We start from the raw sequence: 18063 nt of genomic DNA, 5'->3' as shown, positions 1-18063 counted from the left end.
TACTGTTCATATTTTATATTCTCTATAGCAAGTAATTTAACAATAGCCAACTTTTCCCTGATACCCAGCAAGTTTCTAAATTGCAACCTACTTAGATTAATTGACATATTTGTGAGAAGTGCAAAAATCATATTTTACATATTAATTAGGACAATTTAGTTGGAGTTACAAATTGATGCCTAACAAATATTAAACATTCCCAAAAAAACCTTTATAGAAACATATCTATATATAGTTTTTTATTTAACTGATGTTTTACACCATTGATTCTCTCTAAAAACAGATAATTGAGGGCTTAGTAAGTACACTCTCCTCTCTAAAAATGTTTAAATGAGACCAGGTCTAACCAATAGCCAAAGCACATAGCATGCATAATCATCAGGAGTTCTAATGGCACGTAGAATCATTAGAGAGAAGGCATTATACATCAAAGGTTCCCTTCTTAAGGAATTCACATAATTCAAGAGCAGATTTTTTCCTTCAATAGCACTGCATTTTCAGTAAATTACTTAATATGCTTTTGGGGTAGAAGAGCCTTGTTTTTCTTCACATTGTGACACAAACCATTAAACTTCACTCATAAATGTCAGGTGGGCTTCACTATCCTCACCCTCCAACACTCAGAGACACATACACATATACATACAGAAATGCAGATACACAAACACACACACAGTATGTGTGGGGTTTCATTTTCTGTCTTGTATATTTCTTTGTTTGGGTCAGTGAGTGTGGGTAGAAAAAAAGGAACAGCATATGAGAAAAATCAAGAAGCGACTACTTTCAGGGTAGCGATGATAAATTGTAAATGTGGAAACTACCAAGTAGTCAGAAGCAAGTCACATTGGCATACTCTTTCAAAATGATTGCTTCACATACCAGGATGTGGTTACCAGAAAAATGTCAATGGAAGACCATTTTTTCAAAAAGATTTTTTATGACACCCTCAATGCCATTTTAAAGTGTTAGAACATTATTTGCTTAATGCCATTCTGGGTACGTTCCTGATTTAAATGAAGGAATTAATCTTTTAGAATGTCTATACTGATTTTAAAGTACCTTATTTTCCTGACTATAATAATTTTCCCCTTACCCCTTTCATTCTGGACTAGTGTTTTCATCCATGTATATACAGAACTCTTCATGTTGTACCCTGCACTGATACAGAACAATAACTGGTCTATGACTTACAGTCTTAGAAATGTTAAGTGATTTGCCAAAATAGTTAGAGTCAGAGGAAGGACTTAATTTAGGTCTTTCTAACTCCAAGTCTAGCCTTCTAGACACTGCCAAGCTTCCTCTCAAACATATGCTTATATTTGCTGTTTTGTTTTATCCAGACCTGCAATTTCATCAGCATAGAAAACTCCCTCCACTGATGTGGAGAGGCAACTAGTCAACAACATAGTCTCAAAGAATTGCATGGGGCACGGAGAGGTTAAAGACTTGGCTGCGGTCATATTGCCAGGATGTGTCAAAGGCAGGACTGGGATCCAATTTTTGTCACAACTTGGCTGGCCCTTCGAGGAGGAACAGGAGGAGGAAAAAGAAAAGGAGAAAGAGGGGGAGGAGGAGAAGAAGAAGAAAAACAAAAATAAGGACAAGGACAACAAGAGGAAAAAGAACAAGAAGGAAGAGGAGGAGAAGGAGAAGATATCTAGAGAGTAGATAGATGGTAATCTCAGAGGGAAGGCTGTTCAAGTGTTCTCTCTTTAAAATTTAAATAGCAAACTGTGATTATTCCCTTCATGTAACTCATCATCTAATAGTTAACAACAGTAATGTGATTTCATAACAATCCAGCAATGTTTAGAGCAACAAGTCTGCCAATTCTATAGCCTCTTTGACTATGAGGTAAAAAGACATCTTAATAGATTTTAGAAATTAGCTTTATGTGTATGTGGTAGTTATTATTCTCACTGTTGTTTGAGACCAGACCTGTGATGTCATTGTTTTTGGGAAACTCTCCGTACCGATGCAGATCAGCACCTATTCTGTCTCCCCCACCCCTTATATTGCACATGCAGATATGCGTTTCTTCTACTCTCTCTCTCATATATATATATATATATATATATATATATATATATATATATATATATATATATATATATGTATAGTTATTTTCATCTTGTTCCTCCTCTTCCCCTCCCCACCTTGAGGACAGCAATGGTGTTTTTGTCTTTTTCTATATCCCCAGTAGGGCAGCTAGGTGGCACGGTGGATGGAGCTCTGGGCTTAGAGTCAGAAAGACTTGTCCTCCTAAGTTCAAATCCAGCCTTAGACACTTACTAGCTGTGTAGCCTTGGGTAAGTCACTTAACCCTGTTTGCCTCAGTTCTTCATCTGTAAAATGAGCTGGAGAAGGAAATGGTGAACCACTGCAGTATCTTTGCAAAAAAAAAAAAACAAAAAAACAAAACCAAAAACAAATGGGGTCATAAAGAGTTGGACACAACTGAAATGATTGAACAACAAAGAACATCCCCAACACTTAGTATAGTGCCTGGTATATAAGTGATTAATAAATGCTTGTTGACTGATTGACTCAAAATAATCAACCCTTCCCCTCTCCTCTCCTTAAATTACATAATCCACATATCAATCCCTCCTTCCTTGCCTTATATCCCACAAGGCATGTATTTATAGAGACCCCAAAGCTCCCTCCACAGTACCAACTTATGGAAAATAAGGCTGTAACCCTGGTGACACCTCCTTTTCTGCCCATTTAGGGCAAGATTTTAGAAACAGTGTGTGGAGTGCAATGAAACATCCCCACTGCACTGAAACATTTCACGATCTACTTTGTACATTTCTGCTCCAGGACTACAAAGTGCTGCTGCTGGGGAATGACACATACCTGGCCACTCATAATCCAACTTCATTATGTATCTCCACACTGCTTGTCAACAGTATCTGTCCCTGGGCCTCTTCTCTACTCACTCTCCTTTGGCAATCTGATCCCATGCTACTTGTCCAACCTTATTTACATCTGGTCCCACCCTACCGATCCACCTTTATTTCTCATTACTCCCCAATACAAACCCTTTACTACAGTCTAGCCAGTCTCCTTACTATTCCCCATATACATCCTATTCATTCTCACCTTCGTTCATGTTCTTTCCCTTGCCTAGAACGCCATTACTCCCTTCAGCATCTCCAAATTTGGCTCATCCTCCACGTCCCAGTACAAGTCTCACCTCCTCCATGAAGCCTTCTCCAACTATTCCAGTCCAGACTGAGCTCTCCTTTATCTGAACTCCTAATGCATTATTTATAGTCAATGACAAACATTCTCAGCAAGTCGGTGAGGATCAGTAAAAGGTAGAGTGGATAGACAACTTCAGAGTTTGAAAGACTCCGGTTCAAGTCATGCCACCTTCCCCCAAAAATACCTTGCAACAATTTTATATACTTCCATAAGTATGTATTGTCCCCCACAACAGAATATAAATTAGTTGAAGGCAAAAGACTTTCTTTTGCCTTCATTTTCACTTTCATTAACCCCTATCATAGTACCTGGCACATACTAGGACTTTAATGTTTATTGACTGATGGGGTGGTACATTTCAATGTAAAATGAGGATAATGAAATAGCTAACCTAACCAGGATTCCATAAAAATATCATATTAGTTCATATACTTTCTCCTCCCACATCTTTTTCTCTTTTCCCCTTTATGCATTTACTGTAAAATGAGGATAGATTAGTACTTATATCTAGATATAGATATATAGATATGTCTATATGTATATATCTATACATATATATTATACATATATAAATGTGTGTGTGAGAGAGAGGAGAGAGACAGAGAAGGAGAGAGACAGAGAGAGGAGTGGAGGGGGGAGGGGGGAATGGGGGAGAGGGGGAAGAGCTCACTAGAGTACAAGGGTCCTAAGCTACAATCAAAATCAGTTCAATTTTAAAAGAGACTTTAAGCCTATTTGTGAGATACAGAAAGGGAGATACTTTGAAGAGTAGTTGAAAGGTGTTGTTTAAGTATAAGATTTATTTTCCTTTCAAGTTTTGAACTTGGAAAAGACAATACATTATGGCTACTCTGTCTCAAACTGGAAGGGGCTTCATAAGGGGCTTTGTTTCCCAATACTTACTGTACTTTATGTTTGTCAAGGTCTGCCTAAAAATCCAGAGAAGATGAAAGGAAAACAAAAGATGGAAAGGAAAGGAAAGCAGTAAGGGTGGAAGAGAGAATGTTACTATAACATAATTTCTCTTCACTTGACTATAACCAATAGGGAGCCACCCATTGGCTCCTTCAAAGGATCCTACTTTATATAAAGTATCTCTAGAGGGAAAAATTCTTTGTCTAGCATTAAAAGCCCGAGGACCCTGGCTGACAGCCATTATAGCTGATTGAGAAGTGAGCTATTTTTTTTGTTTTGAGGTACTTTCCATTTGAGGGGAGTGGAGGGAGTTAGGAAATCTAAGGAAAAATAATTCCAAAATAATATTTTGGATTTTGGAAAACGGAACATGTATTTAAGAAAGGAAAATTCTTGCATATCTACTTCAAAGCCACAAATTTTTTTTACAGTGCTGGGTCCATAGCTTGACACTGCTAAAGAATAATAAATTAGTTCCATATAACTCTGAGTTTTCTACAAAATGAACTAAAATTTCATAAGAAGAAAATTTCATCCACAAGCAGCTAATTGCATGACAGGCAGAAATGCATATACTTTTTTTAAAGGTGCTAAATAAATTTGGTAACCACATAAACTTAATTCTTTATTCTGCATACTTGTATATGCTTAGCATGCAGTAAGCACTTATCAAATGCTTTTCATTCATTCATTCATTCAAATGTACTTATTGTTTCCCTATTAGAATGTAAGCTCCTAGTACACAGGATTATTTCTTTCTTTGTCCTTGTATCCCCAGCACCTAACACAATGCCAGGCACATATTAGGCATTTAATAAATACTTGTAGATATATTATGAGTCTTCTCATCAAAATCATAAAGTGTTAGACCCAAATCTCCATGGTTTTTTAACTAATCTTTTAAAAATGAAGTTGATTATATCTAATAATGTTACAGAAAAGAGTTAATGAAAACTCTTGCACATATTTAATAAAATCAAGACTAAGCACATAAAATAAAGGCCTTAATAAAATTTTAATTTAATTATGCATAAGCCTCTGAAGTATTTTGGTGAAGAAAAAATGTTTAGGTTAATGTTAATGGGTGTTTTCCCCTTGTCTCTACTTGTCTAGTTCAGCTAATTATAATGTTCTAAAAATGCTTTAAAGCTGTTTTTCAGTCCAACAAAGATGTCGTCCTCCAATTAACATGAAAAATCAGTTTGCAAGTGGACCAAGAAAATATTAATAAAATAGGCCTTTGGTTATAAGGATTAATGACAATTCTAAAAATCTCAGCCAAAAAAGTTGTCAGCCTGTCCCAAATATACTGATTTTTACATTTTTTCAAGAGTTTTCAAGTTAACAAGAAAAATTATCTCTTTTTTCAGCTAAACAATAACAAGGGAAAATTTCCCTCTATTTGGTGGAATATGTAAACAAATCACATACTTTTAAAATAACTTAAATAAAAGAATTTGGCCATCACTGATCCAGACTTTCAAGGAGCAAGTGATTGAAATGGTTGGAAAGGATTGGGCCCAAGATTTCTAAAGGACTGCTTTACTTACTCATTCAGATGCTGAAATCGTTCCTGCCAATTAGTAGCCCGAGCCACATTTCCAGTTTTATCACTCAGCTTCATTCCAAAAAATTCTAACATCATTTTATAAGCCAAGAAGAACCTTCTAGTTGCTTCTTTTGTTTTTTTGAATTCCTAATAGAGAAAAACAAATTCAGCTAAAATTACTCTGAAATATACATACTGTACAATTATCATATGTTAACCTTGTATATATAGTACATTAAAAAATTGTGATATATATTACCTCAATTTCATATGCAGTTAGCTCTTTAGCATAAAAGTTCAAACCTTGTTCTCTCAGTGGGAAAAGCCTGTTGAAAAAAAAAAAGACAAATTGAAGTTTTATTTTTGTGCAGTTTGGTTAACACAAATAATTAAACAAGTCATGCTTTAAAATAGCTAATAAATAACCAACCATTGAATATAAGTGTGGTTATGCTCCAGTTTTTCATAATCTCCTTTCCATTTATTTAGGACTTCTTCAATGTAAACACCTGAACAGTAAATATTTAGAAAACTAGTCAGATTAATTTGAAAATGTTTGAAGAATTAACTGTAAGACTCATGTCAGTCAAAGATAATAACTGACCATGTTTTACACTTAAACATAGTATGACTATATATAAATAGATATAACTATATCTTTCTATATAGCTATATAGTTATATGTACATAACTGTAATTATAGACATATGTGTGAAGTTAAAGACACAGAATATGTTAGTAAAAGTACTACATTACATTGAATGATGAAATGAATATTTTTTAAATGTTGGAGCCCCCCCCAAAAAAACAGGCTTCTAATACGTAATTCAATTTAATTCGACAAAATTGGTAAATGCCTACTGTGTGCCATATACTGTGCTAACACCAGGGATACAATGATAAAAACCAAACAGTTTCTTCCCTTAAGGAGTTTATATTCTACTAGGGGGAAGTCACATGTACATAGATGAATAAATATAAAACATATAAAAAGATAATAGAAAATAATGCCCCGAGTGATCAATATGATTCTGCAAATATGTTATTCAACTGAAAACATAGTCCCCTATATTAAAAAACCTCATTCATTTAAAAATACTTTTGCTATGACTCATGTTTATTCTCTTCCACCCCCACTGATGTCTCCTTTCTCCTCTCTCCAAATATTTTTGAACGTGTTCCCTCCCACCACCTGAGGTTTCTTCCCTCTTTGACTGTAGAAGCAATTCAGAAATAATTCTGAATTTCTATAGTTGTAGACATGCTAAAAATAAAGGAAAAAATCTTTACACCTATCTTTGGAGCATTTTTCCTGCATATCATCATTTTAAAGGCAACATTTACAGATACAATGTTTGTTTAAAAAAGTAAGGGGGTGGTGTCATGCGAATTATTTTATATAATATTTGCATTGACAATCCAAGAAAATGCCATATATAAAATTCTGGCTGAAACCTATGACTCCACTAATCCTGCCATGAACCTAACCTGGGTCCTTACTATAAGGATTACAAAATGCTTAACAACTCATGTAAAGATTCTCAGATTATAGTCAGCCCAAGCAATAAATGTACTAATGAAAGAGACAAAAACAAGCTACTGCTATAACTCTAAGGAAACTGCTATACCTCTATGTTCAAGGGTTTTCTTACAACAATTTCCATTAGGATCATGAAGACTTATGGAATCCTTATCAGAGCTAGACTAATTATTAATTCTTTGACTCTTTATGTGTTTCTTAGCCTTCTTTTTGAAAAAAGTAAATAATTAGCATTTTTAAAACCACAACAATTTATCCTGAACCAACTATATAGTCCCAGAGGAATTTCTAAGAACATAAGGTTAAGATAAAAAACAAACAGATGTGGCCACTATACCGATGTGTCCAAATAACCAATGCACTTAAGGAGAATACTCTAGTGCAGAGGTGTCAAACTCCACTTTCTGGACTAAAACAGATTAAAATTTAATTGGGAGATATTTAACAAAATAAATAATACAATATAACAGGTTAATTTGTGGTTGCCTACGTTAATGCTCAGCCCACAGGAATCTATTTCTATTTAAGTCTGATACTACTGCTTTAGAGCAAAAGTTCTTTACGTGGCATCTTTGAACCGCCAAAGGTACGTGGATAGATTTTAGTGAGTCAATAAACCTAAAAGGGGGGGAAAAATATATATATACACATATATATGTATATGTATATACATACATATATACATGTGTGTATATAGATACATGTATATATACATATGTGTGTATATACATATATATACATCTAAAACCTCTAACTGAAAACAGGCAGCTAGGTGGCACAGTGGATAGAGCACTGGGCTTAGAATCAGGAAGACATCTTCTCAAGTTCAAATCCAGCCTCAGACACTCACTGTGTGACACTGGGCATGTCACTTAACCCTGTTTGCCTCAGCTCCTCATCTGTAAAATGAGCTAGAGAAGGAAATAGCAAACCACTCCAGTGTCTTTGCCAAGAAACAACTGAAAAGAAATTTATCATTTCCTTCAATTATTTAAAACTAATTCTGAAAAGAGGTCCATAGGTTTCACCAGACTGCCAAAGGGTCCATCACACACCAAAAAAGGTTAGGAATCATTGCTCTATAGGGTTGAAGTGATATTTGAAGAATACATGTCCCCCAGAGGACTCAGGACTCACCTCCATCCACCCCCTTCCCAGTCATCCTAACTCTGTCTTGTATACTAGGGAGTCCTACCTAGCACAGCAAGAAATACAAGATCTCCCTTCATTCATGAGACTCTGAAGTCTATTTCAAGCCATGATGTAGAAACTAACTGCATTCTTGGAATCTGACCTAGATTTATGATAGATTAGTAGTAGTGATGGTAATGGTAGTAGTAATCATTAGTATTACTATTGTTCTCATTTTTCTCATCTTTGTAGTTTTTTTAAATCTGGTTGTGCAGTAGTTCATAGGATATTAAATATATAATAATAACAGCAGAATATATGCTTGTCAAACATCTTTTATATCTGAACCCCAATGAAAAATATGAGAAGAGGTCATCATCATAACATGTTTAGGGTTTGTAAAATGATTTTACATGTTTTTTTTTTTATTTCATTCTTACAATTGCCCTGTAAGGTAGATTCTAGATTCTGTGAGTATTGTTATCTATGCTTTATAGATAAGAAAACTGAGGTGAAGGGACCTGAAGGGTCACTTAGGGGATTCCAACCAGTTTGTACCTGACTTCAACCAAGTCCAACATTCTTTCCATTCCATTATTGGTAGTAGAGTTGGCATCATGCCCCATTTTACAGATGAAGAAATTAAGGTTCAGATATGTAAAATAATCTAGCCAAAGAGACACAGCTAGTCACTGGAAGAGTTGGCCTAAGCTAGGTCCTCTAACAATCAATTCAATATACTTTCTACTATATCACAGCTATATATAATGTGGGATTATTACTTTTAGGATACTGAGATAAGATAAATATACTATATCCCTCTTCTGTCCCTTCTCCCCCCCCCCCAAAAAAATCCTAGGGGATTATGACATGATTTATTGTAGAAATTGCCACCATTTAAGCATGCTTCCTCAGAAATGGTGGCAGGAATTTCTAATAACTCAAAAATATTCCAAGAAAAGTCAGAATTGTACACATTGCCTTGTATGTGGTATGCACTAAGTGAATGTTTCTGTAATTGTTATATGGTAGAAATGGGTGGGTTCAAGTAGGGATTCTGTTGGATCATTATTACTTTATAATTCTCAGCAAGAAATATAACCATAATAAGCAGACAATAAATCTTACACTACATTTATAGATAGAACAACTCTCAGCAAGGGCATTTGGGATACCTTATGCCACAAAATAAAAACAAACCAAAAAACTATCAAATAAACATCTTTTTAAAGAATGCTGTACACAATACAGATAAAGTAATGGATCATCACATTTATTGTTGCTTAAAATTTGATTTCTATCAAAAGTATTAGATTACTTACCATCAGGTTTAAAGGGAATTTTATTCTTATAAAAACGGAGATTACTTAGGTCATTTTGATATCGGAGATCTTTAAAGTTCTGCTGAAAGAAACAACAACAACATATAGTAAATACATAGGTACAGAAAGAGCTATAGTCGAGCTTTTTGCTCCTTAGTTAATTCACTGCAACATAAGAAAAGTAGGAAAAATATGTTGTAGTAAGTTAATAAGTTAGTAAGACTTAACTTAATAAATAAGTTATAAAACGTACTTCAGTTCATAGAATGAACTAGACATGGCCAAACATTAATTTATGCTACTAGACTTATGCCTGTTTAGGGACTCTAAGCTCGAAGTATATTATTGAGGCAGCCAAAAAGCAAATGCATTTTTACATTTTAGTGACAGAAATTTCATATCTATACAAAAATTATTAGCTGCAGTATACTCAACCCTAGCTGTTCTTAACCTTTGTGTATGTGTATGTGTTCTGGATCCCTCTAGAAGTCTGGTGAAGCCTGTGGACTCCTCAAAATGATGTTTTTAAATGCACAAAATAAAATACAGAGGATTACAAAGGAAACTAATTAAATTGAAATAGTTTTTAAAATATAAAATAAAACCATTTTCAAGAACCCCACTGCTCTACCCCAATAAAACCACCTCTGGATTGTTATATTTAATTCTGAGTATCATATTTTACAAGAAAGTTTACTTAACTGGAGGCAATTTAGGAGAATAATTCCTGGAGGATGAGGGTAATAAAATCATGTCATATGTAGATTAAAGGAACTAAGAATGTTTATCATATAGAAGAGCAGACTTTGGGAAGACTTAGTCTTTAACCTGATATTAGAAGGACCATCACTTTAAAAAGGATTAAACTTATCCTATTTAGCCCAAGAGGACCAACTAGGATTTAAGGGATTAATTTATATTACAGGGAAGCCAATTCTGGCTTGATGTAAGGGAATGATTGCTAACAACTGGGACTGCCCCCAAAAAGGTTGTCCTCAGAGGTATCATTTTCCATCACTGGAGGTATCCATGAAGAGGCTGAAAAAACACTTATCAAGGCTAACGTGGATGTTTCAAATTGGGTTTGGCCTATGTATCCTCTAAGTCTTTTCCAACTCTGATGTTCTAGAATTCTACATAACATTCTTACCGGGTATTGATGTCGGTATTTGTACAAATCTCTTGCAGCATAAAAGCTTCTCTTTGGTTTGGCAGCTGACTCCGTGGAATCATCATTCTGAAAGTTAAAAAACAAAAACAAAAACCAGACTTACTCACTAAAAGAGGATATTGGTTTATGTCATTAAATATCATGTTTAATTCATGAAACAATTTCCAGAATTAACTTGAAATAATAACCCTATACACAAACACACACACACTCCTATGCTCATTTTCATTCTTCACATCATCTAAGAATTCTTTGCTATTCAATAATTTCCTAATTAATTTCTAATTAATTTAATCTAATTTAATTTTCCAATTTTTAAATTTAACTCTAAATTTGATACAAATTTTTCTATTAAATAATCAACTTCATAATTAGCCAAGAGAGGCCAAAGCCCATGGGGCTAAAATGTGACAGATCAATATGCAGCAGAAATTTAAAAAAAATTAATCTACTACATATTTTACTGCATGTTATGTAAGTGGTTACATGAAAAAATTTATTTTCTACTATTTCACATAACCAAAGTCTGTTAAGTAAATAAATCAGTTCTATAAAGAAAATACTCATTAAATCTGTAATACTTAGCTGTTCTTCGCAGTAAAGTGATATTTATGAAAGGAAAAGGGGACTTTTAACAAACAAACAGCATTATAAACTGTGTATTTTATAGCACCACAACAAGGAAAATATGACAGTACGAATAATTCTTACTCGTTCAATGATATTACACTGTATCAGAAATCAGCAAAGTTAAAATTCATACACATGCTAAGCAATCAAAAACTTTTCCACTGAAATTAACCTACAAACTGAAATAACATATATGATACTTCAATCTTATCTTAGTAAAGTTAGAAACTCAGATATCTAATTTCATAAATCCAGGTAAAACAAGTTAATCTCTGCCCCAAATCTAAATTCTTAATCTATATGTCTTTTAAAAATTTTTATGGGATTACTTTGGTCCAGCCTTCTTAAATCTTATTACCTTGCCCATATTCTGTGATGCAGTGACTCTGGCTTCCTTGATTTTCCTCACCCTAGATTTACTCTCTGTCAGCTCTGAGCACTTTGGCTATTTCCCCAATGCCTGGAATTCCCTTCCTCCTCATCTCCAACTCCTTGTTTCCCTGGCTTTTTTCATGCCCCAGCTAAAATTTCACCTCCTACAAAAAGCCTTTCCAGATACCCGTTAATGCTAGTGCCTTCTCTTTGTGACCATCTCTGATTTCTCCTCTATACATACATATAGAAATATAGATATTTATCATATTTGTATATAGCTGTTTGTATGTTTCCATGTATGTGAGCTTCTTTTGAGAGCAGGCACTTTCTCCCTTTTCTTTTATCCTCAGTGATTAGTACGTAGTAGACACTGAATAAATGCCTTTTGATTTGATTTGACTATATTCTTAAGCTGGATGTCTTGTTAAAATGTATCTGGAAGTGCTCCGATATCTGAAGATCCTTAGACAAATGCAAGGTATTATTGTTTGTTATAAGTATTATTAGGAGAGGGAGAGTTGGTGTTTAAGACACACAGATGGATAATCCACTTGCAGCATTAGCATTTGGTTGAGGCTTTGACTTTACTTGCTTTTGTGACCAGTTTCTTCCAGCCTTCATCAGAGTAGCAGCCTGGCATCCTATGATTCTCACAATTAAGGCAAGAACATATACTTGGACACTAACTCCTCTGGTTTTGAACACTGGCTACTATAAGCACAAGGAAGCTTAAATTCTGGCTACCTTACCATACTATACATATGAAGACAGTTCCTCCTAGCAAGTCCCCAAACTTATTTAGTCTGAGCATTAGTAAGTCAAGAAATGACATTAGAATCAACAAAATAATGTTCACAGCTTGGCCTCAGTGAAAGTGCAAAAACCTTTAGTCTCAGAAATGCCCAACATCCCCAGATGCGGTATCTTCTGTAAAAAAATAAAAATGAAAATTTTAAAAATGTGTATGCCAAAGAGAAATAGAACTTTGGGTTTTAAATGTCCAAAATGTAGATAAAAGAAAACCAAAAGCCAATGTATATAATACAAGAAGAAGCAGTGTAGTATAGTAGATATGAAGTCAGTAAGACCTAAATTTGAGTCCAGCCTCAGAAACCAGGGCCTGCAAAGGCAGTCAAATTACTAAACCTCTCTGAACTTGAGCAAATCTCTAAGACTTTAAGCCCCAGATAGTTTCTAATTTCTATCAATGAAAAGAATATTCACACTAAGAATTCCATATACCAATGAAATTATAGGTCTGTGTAAAAAAAATCTTATAGGAGTCACTTTTATAATAAAATAGTACAAAACATATCTTGCTTTGTTAGATCATATAACCCTCTTCTTGGTGCATCAGAAAGATTATTTCTTCTCAAGTCAAAAAACATGGGTTCAAATCCTACCTCTATCAATCACTACCTAAATATCCTTGGACAAATTACTTCAGAAATCTGGCCATCAGTTTCTTTATTTGTAAAACAAGGGGTCTGGTCTAGGGAAGGGGAAAAGAATTAGCATTTATGCAGTGCCCGATATGTGCTAGGCATTGTGATAAGTGCTTTATAAATATTATCTCGTTTAATTTGGACTAGATGGTCTCTGAGGTACCTTTCAGCTATGGATGTATGCTCTTACAATCCTCTCTCCTACATACTCATGGATACCAGATAATAACTCATTTATGTGGTACACACACACTAACCCTATGAAGAGACTACTGCAAGTATCCTCATTTGATAGATAAAAGAGAACACTTAGGTTCAAAACTAAAGTGATATACTCAGTCCCTTAGCTAATAAAGGCCAGAACCAGGAATCAAAACCCATTTTTTTCTGACTCAAAGTTCTTTGCTTTTTCCTTTGCAGACCAAAATAAAATCTGAACCAAAAGTTCATATTAAATCCTATCACCCCACAAAACAGAAACTTTTGGCAACATGGAAAAAAGCAGGAACTGAAATGTATAGCATGAAGTGGAAGAAACCCCAAAGTTTTTATTTAAACCATTTATAGATTATTAATCTCTAATTGCAAATCCAAACTATAATTCAGGTGGGTAGAGCATAGATCAAGGGGCAAGACAAATGTCTGGCGAGGAAGAATGGAATTTTTTAAACTTTTTAAAGTTTACGGATTTAAATTTTTTAAATTTGTAGGCTTAAGAAAATAAGGATCTTTGCTAGTAAAAGATTTGCCAATGATGTATATATAACTTGCCATATATTTGTTAACCTGTACCTGTTATTTTAGCAGTATAGAGAACTCTCAGTTTGTAATATCTTTCCACCAATGAAGATGGGCTCCTCATCTGTAACTTATAGATCTTAAAGAATTTCCCTGAGAAATTCTTGCCCAAAATCACAGAGTTAATACATGTAAGAGCGGAAACTCATACCCAGATCTTCCCAACTATAAGACTGGCATGCTATCCACCATACCAAGCTGCCTCTTGATATGTCATGGACTGGTAAAAATGTACCTTCTGTTGCTGTTCATCTATAGTTCGTTTAGGAAACACTAACATAGATGATACTTGCTGATTAAAACAAGTCAATTTTTGAACCTGATTCAGTTTGATTATCTTGTATTAACTGGCACCCCTAAACTTCAATAGAAGACTTTATTTTTGTTTATTTTTGTCTAGGCAACGGGGTTAAATGACTTGCCCAAGGTCACACAGCTAGTAAATTTCAAGTGTCTGAGGCTGGATTTGAACTCAAGTCCTCCTGACTCTAGGACTGGTGCTCTATCCACTTCACCACCTAGTTGCCCCAAGACTATGTTTTAAATGGGAGAAAAATGAAGGAAGGAAAACTGCAGAGTGGGAGGTACATGGGTTACATATGAACTAGAGAGGGTGAGGAGATGTAGTTACAATACCCAAATACTCTCCACTCCCCAAAGTATCAAGAAAGCAGGACCAAATCGATAGAACATCAGGTGGTTGTACATCCTTCTTTCTCGAAACTAGAGGTTGAAAGACTTAGGGAAGCTTGGGATCTGCAATGCTATGCCAGAGTATTTCCTTTCCTGGGTCAGGATAACAGAGGATATCAGAGCCACTCAAGTCTAAATTTATCCAGTTGTCCCAGTTGACTACAGAGCACTATAACACATACCATTACAAGGGTCAGAGGAAACTGAAGTTCCTGAGGTACAGCCAAAAGGATTCATAAACCACAGAATTCTTTAGCAAGTTGGAAACTCTCTGCAATGTGAATGATACTGGTAGAGGAGGTCTGGGGAAGGAGAGTGACCAACCCTTGGTCTTTCCCCCTCCTCCACTTTCATTTAATTTAGATGGATAGAAACATAACAGGGTATTATTGGCTTAATTTAGAGGCAGTATAGTATACTGGAAAGAGCAGAAGTTTTGGAATCAGAAGAGTTCTAGATCGTGACTCAAGCACTTATTAGCTATGTGACCTTGGGCAAGTTTCTTGAGCCTAAATTTCTCAGTCAGTAAAATGATCAATAAGAAATATACAATCCCTTCTGGCTCTAAAATCTTATGTGCATGTCCCTTCTTAGTGAAGCAGCCTTTGGGATGATGATGATGATTTTCCACTGTGAATAGTACATGCCATTTCTTTTCTCTTTTTCCAGAAGTTCCTGAGTGATTTATCAGAGATTGTTGAAGATTTTCTTTATTTGGAAAAAAAAAGTTGGCAAAATTACATATGGTATTGTTGTTTCAAATATAAAGATGATTGTGCTTAAAACTACCTATTTTAGCAGGTTTACTGAGTGAAATAATCCTGGAAAAACTGATTTGAATTTCTAGGATGAGATAGATGCACTACCTGGGTAAATGAAGAACTGTTCTAATAGTTTAACTGGAAGTGGGGAAATATTAGAAATAGTTTGATGGTAATACTCCTAACAAGAGGAGAAAGGGACAGACTTAGGTGTGGTCTGCACAGTGGTAAAGGCACTTAACTTGGGGGGTCAGAAGTTTCAGCTCTGCCACTTACTAACCCTTGTGACCTTGGGCAGTCTCTCTAAGCCTTTGTAAAATGGAGATTAGCCCTACTAAAGACTCCACCATACAGAGTTATGGTCAGGAAAGCCATTTAGTTAAGCCTTAAAGTAACATATAAAGCCTTTATATGTTTAAGAGAATTTCCACAAGTGTGAATCGGTTTCTTAGCCTATTTTTAGCTAACTAACCGGCGCTTCTCTGTTCTTCTTTCTCCCTTCTTCCAGGTGCAGGGAAAGCATCAAACCAAATTGGGTTTTTTCTTTGGAAGAACTTCCTTATGCAATACAATTCATGGGCACAGATGTGCAGCGGGCCTGGGCCTCCAGCCACAACCACAGCCACACGCCTACTTCTCAACCTGCCTGCAATTGCAGGGCTCCCCTCAACTTCCTGGTGACTCAGAGAGGACCGTGCCAGGGGAGAAAAGAACCCCTGGACTGGACACTTTCTTGCGGAAGGCAAGGAGGGAGGAATGGGGCTTAAAGAAGAAGCACCTCCCTACCCCACAAAAATAAATAAATAAAATGTATTCAGACTAGGGCACTGGATGGGAAGTGTACTCTCCTCTAACATGAGGGCGCTTCTTCCTTCACCCTCTCTGTGAGTCCTCCCTCCCTTCTTCATCGGGCTGTGGCAGCAAAACCAAGTGGTCCACTCGGGGACAGAGATGCTCTCAAATCCTCCGGGAGGACGGGGGAAGCAGGGGAAAGGGCACGGCTGGGGAGAAGTCACTGAGGGATGGAATTGGACCAGAACGGACCGAGCACCTTCCCCCGGGGAAGGCTCTGGGGCATACCTGCTCCTTGCTACCGGCGGCGTCCGCGTCTCCCTCAGGTGCTGCGGGGCTATCTTCTGCCCGCGGGCTGGCCCTAGCAGGTGGCCCCGCTGGTTGCTCCGGCTCGTGCCCCGGGCCCTCGCGGCTGCCGGGGCTACTGCCGTCTCGGCCGTCTTCCTCCTCGTCCGGCTCGGGCTCGGAGTCCGTCTGCCAGGTGGAGTCGCAATCCTCCACGGTGGTGGGCTCCTTGAAGCTGGTCCCGCTCAGCAGATTGCCCATTGAAGAAACGGCGACGGAGATGGAGGTTGCAGAGGGAGAAGGTGGAGGTGAAAGAGGAGGAGGATGAAGAGGGCCGAGGGAGAGGGCAAGGGGCTGCGGGGCGGGAGGCAGGGGCGGCCACCCCAGCTCACGCACACGGCCCTCGCCGCTGCCCCCACGGAAGCAAAGAGCCGAAGGAAAGCTAGGGGGGAAGGGGTACCCGAGCTGGGGGGCTAGGGCCCGAGCATGGCAGCACTGGGTGTCTGGGGGTGACCTGGGACGGGACGCAGGGGCCTCCAAAAGAGCACAGGGCAGCTGCCACCAGCACCGCACTAATGCTTAGGTCCAGTCCGGCCAATGGTGCTGCTGCCACTGCTGCTGTTGCCTCCGCCACCGCCACCGCCGCCGCCGCCGCTTCAGTGCAGAGACAGGCAGACACACACACTCACAGGGAGGAGCAGGCGGCCTCTGGATTTCCACCGCAAACGTTTAAACCCGCCCATCTGATACCTTCTCCTCCCCATGGGCAGGAGGCTGGGTGCTGGCCAGGGCGACGGAGGAAGGGACAGCGAAGGTAGGCCAGAGTCCCTTCCCCCAGAGCCCAGGAGGCGTCACCTCTCAGAACCCTGGAGCTGGCATTTTTAAACCCCCACGTTTCAGCCTGGGCTGCTAGGCCCTACTTTGCCTTTTTGCCTAGCTAGCTTCTGGAGTGGGAATGAGGTCCTTCATGAAGACAGGGAGCTTTCCTTCCTGGTCCTGTGGGATTGTCCCACCAACCCCCACCGCCTTGTGTCCCAGGCTGCCTGAAGAGTCAAGAACGAGACATATATCCCCCTTCCCACAAGCTGACAGACTGACTGGGTCAGAGTTCTCCCAGGAATTTGAAGAGTTGCCCTATCATCAAACATTTATTGTCTACACTTGTTCCCCTCCCCCTCTTGCTGCTTGCCTAAGAAGGAAGATAAATTAGCTGCAGGGGAGGAAGACAAAAACTAATGGGGTCCCACCGTCATAAAACCGCAAAAGCCAAATTACAACTGGTAAAGTTAGGATGGTTACAGAATTCCTCCTCCCCAAAACTCCTTCCTGCTTCCTGTGGCTCATGTGCAGATAAAACTCAAAACTTTCCACAGTCTGTAATATGCTGATCTCTACCTGGGTGTGTGTGTGTGTGTGTGTGTGTGTGTGTGTGTGTGTGTGTGTGTG

The 18063-nt window shown here is 37.6% G+C and overlaps 1 protein-coding gene across 2 annotated transcripts in view; it reads right to left on the bottom strand.

Moving 5' to 3' along the window:
• The window catches only part of OGFRL1 (opioid growth factor receptor like 1), a 28245-nt gene extending 11275 nt beyond the window's left edge, over nucleotides 1-16970 (bottom strand). Inside the window, exons 1-6 of one of the 2 annotated variants that reach the window (XM_027852949.1) lie at nucleotides 16621-16970; nucleotides 10818-10904; nucleotides 9668-9749; nucleotides 6105-6183; nucleotides 5934-6000; nucleotides 5676-5821 (exon numbers count right to left, since the gene is read on the bottom strand). In XM_027852949.1, the coding sequence (XP_027708750.1) occupies nucleotides 5676-5821; nucleotides 5934-6000; nucleotides 6105-6183; nucleotides 9668-9749; nucleotides 10818-10904; nucleotides 16621-16878 (719 nt within the window). In that variant the 5' untranslated portion in view covers nucleotides 16879-16970. The remainder of the gene's footprint in view (nucleotides 1-5675; nucleotides 5822-5933; nucleotides 6001-6104; nucleotides 6184-9667; nucleotides 9750-10817; nucleotides 10905-16620) is intronic. The other variant, XM_027852951.1, reaches the window with a different exon arrangement.
• Nucleotides 16971-18063: the final 1093 nt, after the last annotated feature.

The sequence above is a fragment of the Vombatus ursinus genome, unplaced genomic scaffold (genome assembly GCF_900497805.2).
Source record: "Vombatus ursinus unplaced genomic scaffold, bare-nosed wombat genome assembly UNPS02009835.1, whole genome shotgun sequence".
Classification (NCBI taxonomy): domain Eukaryota; kingdom Metazoa; phylum Chordata; class Mammalia; order Diprotodontia; family Vombatidae; genus Vombatus; species Vombatus ursinus.
This window is presented reverse-complemented; position numbering and strand designations above follow the sequence as displayed.